Source organism: Quercus lobata, chromosome 12, assembly GCF_001633185.2.
Source record: "Quercus lobata isolate SW786 chromosome 12, ValleyOak3.0 Primary Assembly, whole genome shotgun sequence".
Taxonomy (NCBI): Eukaryota; Viridiplantae; Streptophyta; class Magnoliopsida; order Fagales; family Fagaceae; genus Quercus; species Quercus lobata.
This window is the reverse complement of record NC_044915.1, coordinates 8514940-8522086: the sequence shown is the minus strand read 5'-3', so window position 1 is coordinate 8522086 and position 7147 is coordinate 8514940. Positions and strand designations below refer to the sequence as shown.

Here is a 7147-nt window from a genome sequence, read left to right as displayed (position 1 = left end):
GTTCTGACACTAGCTGTTGCCTTTTGAATTAAAACCCCTGTTTTCTGTATTTGAAAAACTAGCCATTGGTGGACTTAGACTTAGCATTAGCTGGCTTTAGCTTAACATTCCTTAGACACAAAACTTTGTTTATGGTTGTAACTCCTAAGTTTATGAATGGTCGTCACAATGAACATTTTGTTCTTGAATTAAAGCTTTCAAAGAGTGAAGAAACATGAAAATGTATTAATATTCAGGAGGTTGGAAAGCAATTCTACTGTTTCTCTACCTATCTACTCTTCTTCTTGTAATTTCTTTAAGCATTTCTAAAGATTTATTTACTAATCCTGTAAAAGAAGATCAAGGAAAATATATCTTGAAATCTATTGTCAACAATCATGGACGGAGTCATTCATGGACCGGGGGGGGGGGGGGAATGGCCCCCCCTAATTTTTTTTTTTAAATAATATAATTATATAACTATATATTTAGGTTCTAATTTTAGCAACTTCGTTCAATAAAATTACATTTTGTCTCCCTTATTGATCATTTTAAGAGAAATGCTATAGTTACAAACTTTTTTACAACTTTTTTACAGACTATTGAGGTAGCAAATTCTTACTGGTTTGCATCTAGGTCTACCACTTACATCACTTTTTTACTTACTAATAACCACTAATCACAACAAAAATTTGTAAAAAAATTTGTAGATTTAGTATTTTCCTCCTTTTAAAGTCCATTAAAAAATTTATTGATCTAAAATCTATAATAAAAAAAAAATACAAGTCCAAAATATTAGCCCAACAACAAAAATTACCAATAGGCAATAGCAAAGCTAAAAAATTTGAGACTAATCAACCAATTTTACCAAAAGCAAACAACTTAGCCCTTTAAAAAACTTTAAACAAAATAATTTTGTCCTTACCAACAAAGGACACGCTCTACACACACAATAAATAATAATAATAAAAGAAAACTTTTGCCAGCTAAGCAATAGAGCTGAAAGTCGAAACCACGACATATAGCTAACAATAAATCCATCCCCTTAACTCTAAGTCCTGACTCCATCCCTGTCAACAATATACTATAATAATGTATATGATACATATCCAGATGCATCTTATGAAATTATATGTTGTGTATATGGACAAATTTTGGCTACAACTCCTAATAAAAAAAATTAACATAATTACATATTTTAAAATTTTAACCGATGAATTGCATGTTTTTTACATTCTTAACATATATGTCAAATTTCTTACCAATTGGATATAATTTAGAATTTGATCTATAAACTTATTTTTTATGCATAATTTTAGACTACGAAAATTTGAAATTTAAACATTTGATTGATGTCATAGCTATTGATCTTTAATCTTTTGAAAATTTTGCAAGCATGAAGGACATAAGAAGAAAATGTAATTTAATGTTAAATTTGTTAAAATTCACATATAATAAAAAGATATTGTGTGGAATTGTAGCGTTAAGCAATTAAGTTACAACCAAGTTTGTTACAAAATTTTGTCCAAAAGATATTGAATGGGGTTGTAGTCATTAGTTGTTACTAAGTTTATAGCTAAGTTTTGTCCATAAACTTATATCTAGCAACAAACCTTAATATTGCATTGTAGAAACCTTAGAATCCGTTGTCACATTTCTCGCCATAAACAACTTATACATATATAATCATTTCAGTAAATTCAAAGAAAAATGTGCAAACAAATTTTTTTTATTTTAAAAATCATGTATTTGCTAGTTAGCCAGATGAAATAAATTAGGTTATATTATATTTCTCCGTAAACAAGAAATATGAATGTAATGATGAGTTCTCAAAATTTATCAAATCGATATATAACATAGACATATATAATAACTTCATATCTTTCACAAACTCGTCCCTTGTCAAGTTGTCGTTCCTATGACCATAAATTAATAAATAAAATAAATTTCATAATTTATAAAATTATATTTTAAATAATACTATTTTGCAAAAGATCAAGTTCACCACAAGATAGAAGAAACCAACCATCAAAACAAATACAATGAGATTTGGGAGCGATGAGAGAGAGGAGAATTTTCTGAAAATATTTTATTGAATTTCACATGAAGATAGTTTAGAAAATGTTGGAAAGAATATTTTTAATTATTTTTTTGTTTTGTTTTTTGTTTATTGTTTATTGTATTGTTTAGATTAAAAAAAACTATTTTAATTATTTAATGTTTAGGTTATAAATTGAGGTGACATAATGAAAATGATACAATATCATTTTATTGGACAAATTGAACACATGTGGTTAGCTTTTGTGGCATATAACAGACACATTAGTTTTTTTTTCTAACGGATGGGCTGCCAATCAAAAAGACCCCTAACATTAGGGACGCATATCCAAATTTTAGAATGTTAGGTGGGTATTTGCCCTTTAGCCTTTCTTTTGAAAAAACATCACTATATGCGTATTTCCCAATATGATTATTTTCCTTTGGAAAACCATCATTATCTCGGTATGAGTATGATTTTTTTTCTCTGGAATGAAAAGCGATCCAAAGGAAAATAATGGAAAGTGATCCAAAGGTTGGATGTCACTGCACTATTCAACCTTTGGATCATGAAAAGTATGAATATTCAACAATTAATATAATATATAGAGACATTTTAATTCAAAGGCCTAAACTCAATGGAGTATGTGGTCAATTACGTTATATTAACCATTCATTTTTCTTATTATTATTTAATGTGAGACTTCACTCACATGTGCAACCCAACAACACACTAATTACTTTTCATCTAAAGGAAAATATTATGAATGAGTAACTCTATTATCCAATATAGTACCAAAGCCCATTTTCACATAACAAAAAAAGAAAAAAGAAATAGGTGCTCTAGGAGACTAAGAGCTTATTTGGCATTAGTTTCAACTTTTAGTTTTTAGTGTTTAAAGCTGTGTTTGGTTCGCATAAAACCATTTCCGGAAAATATTCTATTTTCCGGAAATGTTATTTTCCAGAAAATATTCTATTTTCCGGAAATGTTATTTTCCAGAAAGGAAAATGTTTTCATGTGTTTGGCTGTCACAAAATTCATTTTACAGAAAATTAATTTTGGTGTTTGGTTCATTTAAACATTTTACCAGAAAATGCATCAAATTCGGCAAAACGCTCGTCCGACGAGCGGCGCGATCGACGATCGCGATCGCGCCGCTTGTCGATCGACGATCGCGTCGCTCGTCGATCGACGATCGCGTCGCTCGTCGATCGACGATCGCGCCGCTTGATAGACGATCGCGATCGTGCACCGCGCCACTCGTCGACGCGGTGCGATCGTCGATCACGCCGCTCGTCGGCGCAGCGAGGCACGATCTGGGCTCTCTCTCTCTGATCTGGGCTCTCTCTTCTCTCTCTCTTTTTCCGGAAGTAATTTGAAGTGAAAATGAGGGGAGTAAATGATTTCCGGGTCAAAGGTGAAAATAGTGGTCAACTGGAAGTCATTTTCCAGAAAATGATATTTTCCGTGACAGCCAAACACTCCGGTTTTCCGGAAAATGATTTCCGGAAACAATTTTCACTCAATTCAAACACACCCTAAGTACAACTTTTTAAAACCTTACTTTTCCTTACTTTTTGTTATTTTTCAAAAATTTTCAAAATGCAAGTATACTATAACATATTTTCAATAAAAAAAATTTAATAAAATACTAAATAAATTGTTCTCAAACAGATAAATAGAGATGGGATTACTTACGAACCAATATTTGAAGAACCAATATTTGAAGCTTACCAACGTGATGGATGTTTGTTCTCCCAAGCTGGGTCCAGAGGGCTCAAATCAAAAGCTAGGAGAAGGGGCCCCATTTAGAAAAGCTACGTAAAAAATGGAATCTTTAGCTAGGAGAAGGAAAGCTATGTAAAAAATGAAATAGCTTAAAGGGCCCCATTTAGGAAAGCTACGTAAAAAATTAAATAGCCTTACCAGAGGGCGCTCAAGAGTCAAAACAAAAGCTAGGAGAAGGGGCCCCATTTAGGAAAGAAGCCCCTTCTCCTAGCTTTTGTTTTGACTCTTGAGCGCCCTCTGGTAAGGACAAAGAAATTGTTTGGTTGCAAAACAAAAGCTAGGAGTAGTACTACTATATAGTGTATGAAGTTGAATCACAAGGAAGCACAGGATTAGGAGGTAATACATGGATCTAAGGCACACCCTCCTTTTTGCCCTAAGCATCCTAAAATCTCAAGTAGGAAGTGCTTGGGATTGGGAACCCTTCGACACAATTGGTCATCCTACTTGGATTAAGAGTTTTACTCTTGCTATTCTCTTGCTCATCTTTCCCTTCACCTGCATACAACTGCCCCTCAGACTCGATACAGGTCACATAATTGTAAGATTTGGAAAATTTGACCCCTGCCTCACTGTTTTATTACTGGCCTCCATTGTGTTCCCTCAAGCTCTGTTCTGGTATGCCTACCCAATCATTATAATCATCTCATTTTGCTATTCTTGGCTTTTAAATGTGCTTGGTTGCAAAACGTGCTTACTAGCATTCCGGTGATTTACATCATAATAAGGGCAACTATTTCTAGGTGGCACAACTTACATGAAGTTGAAGTTATTGAACGGTACCAACAATCCCAGGAGCCGGGTTCAGATGCTGGAGCTTTAGATGATGCTATTGAAGTTATTGTGGACTCGCCAGCTACTCATGAGTCCCTCCCTGTTTAGTCTTTCCTTGTTTTCCCTCCCTTTATCCATTTTCAATTAATGTAGTATTTCTTTTTCTTTTCTTTTTAGAACATTTTCAATGTATTTATTTATTGTCTGGTCTTTTATCAACAACAAAAAAAAACGTATTGTCTTGATGTTATGTAATAAAATTTATAATATAGTGTACGTTTAAGATTGTTAGCGTACTGATCTATGGTTTTATTTGCTTCTCTCTGCTGGGAAAAATGAAAAAGTCAGAAAGAAGATAGGAAAAAGGAAAAAAAAATTATGTAATTTGTCATGACTCATGACTACAATTTTCAAACTATTGAACATCTTTTGGATTTGAGGGCTATAGTTAAGGTCCATCCAAACGATGCTGAACAAACCCATATGTTCTGATTGTGCCAGGCCTTGTTGAGCTCCAACCAATTATGGGGTTTAATTTTCATTCTTGGCCTCAAAAAACTTGCCCAATTAACTCTATTAACATAAAATCCCTAGGGCCCAATCACAATAGATCGGCCCAATTAATTGCAACTCAGTACCGTGTACTCTTATCTCGCATAAAAATTAAAAACCCCCCAGCTCACCGAATCAAACCGAGTCATGTTCCACCAACTCACCCTCCCACCCCATCAAAATTTCAAGCTACCACCACAGACAGACCCACAAAACTGATCAAAAAAAAAAAAAAAACCATGGATTTCTTAGAACAAGACGTAGATATCTTCGGAGAAGACTGCGAAAACGAACAACCAGATGGTGGGGCCCACTCATCATCGCCATCATCATCGTCGTCCTCTTCTTCCTCCTCCCCTTCATCGGCAGCATCATCGTCATCGTCCTCCGCTTCTTCATCCAACGGCGGAGCTTCAAGCAGCCCCAGTAGGAGCGTGAGCAGTGGAAAAGAGCAAGAACAAGAAGTAATAGGAGTAGAGGAGAATGGTGATGAAGAGGTAGAGATTAACAGTAGAGACTTTCATGGCTACCAAGAAGATGATAGAGATCTGTTTGGCTCTGATAATGAGATTTGGGGAGACCCATGGCTGCCAAACTCTCACGCACACAAAGTCCAATCCCCAATTAGTCAATTACCTCATGGTGCTAAAGTTGAAGAGCTCATTGATTGGGAGAACATGAGATGGAGAAATGATTTAATTGACCAAATTTTCTGGCACGAGGAAGCTACTCTTATTAAAAAAAAATTCTTTGGAAGATCGAAAACCACCTGGCCATTTGATATGGGTTGAATCGAAGGATGGCAAATACATAGTCAGTAGTGCCTATCAAATGTTACTTGCAAGGGAGGAAGCTAATGAACCAAGTAGCTCACGCATCAAAGAAAATACTATTTGGCGTAAGATATGGAAGTTGAACATCCCTCCAAAGACCAAGCACTTCCTATGGAGAGCACTAATTAACTCACTGCCCACGAAGATGAACTTAAAGAAACGGGGAGTACAAGTTTGGGAAGTTTGTGATAGATGTGGTGCAGACAAAGAGGACACAAACCATATCCTATGGCTCTGTCCTTCAACAAGGATTGTGTGGGAAAGCATCCCAATTTGGAGCTTGGTTTGGTTTAGGATTAGTGTTCTTAAATCCTATTGTATGGTGCTATGTATGACTTAATGTTGTAATTGATAAGGTTGTTTTATTATTATCTAAAATAATGATAACATGAATATTCAAACATTATCATATAGTCCATGAGATGCATAGTATGTGATTTATGTGAAAAGTTACAAAAGATATAAATCACAAGTTTTTTGTAAACTCAAAATTTTAGTTCGTAGTCGGTGTTGAAATTGGACATTTCATTTGCGAAGACTATAACATATCAATTAAGATGATTTGTCTTGATCATGGAAGTGGAGACTTCTAGTTGATATGTTGATATGTTTTAAGAGTTAAGACATATTAAACTGGACCGCTGTGAGATTTATTATTCTTCTAATGACTGTCAAATGAACAATAAATCTCACGACTTCTATTTACATGAACTCTTAATCCTGAGAGAATAATGGACTTGATCATAAAGTGTAGGTTGCTTTGATATATCAGGAGTGAGATCTAAAGTCACGGTCAAAACCTCAGTATGTTGGGCAGCCACATTTAGTATTGATAGAACATATATTCTTAAGATGGAATTCATAGTCTCTTAATGGAGATACAAAATATTCCACGAAGATACAAAATATTTCCTTGAGATAAGTTTAATGGGTTTGTTATTCAGAATGTTAGGCCTAACTACTTTAGTAATTAGTTACTAAAGTATATATTTATGAAATTGAATTTCATAAATATATGATGAATAACTTAAAGGATTAACCGGGTACTCAAGGATTAAGATATAGTAATCTACAAAGTGGTAGTCTACTTTCATGAGTTTGTATTACTACGAATATTTTATGAAGGAGTTGCATATACAATAAAGTCTTAGGATATAATTTATTAATAAGGTTTAGAGTG

General features: G+C 34.1%; 1 protein-coding gene across 1 annotated transcript in view; it reads left to right on the top strand.

The window, feature by feature from the left end:
- Positions 1-5358: 5358 nt before the first annotated feature.
- Positions 5359-7147, top strand: part of LOC115971322 (decapping nuclease DXO homolog, chloroplastic-like) — a 51419-nt gene continuing 49630 nt past the window's right edge. The window contains exon 1 of the mRNA XM_031091183.1: positions 5359-5564. Within this exon, the coding sequence (XP_030947043.1) occupies positions 5374-5564 (191 nt within the window). The 5' untranslated portion in view covers positions 5359-5373. The remainder of the gene's footprint in view (positions 5565-7147) is intronic.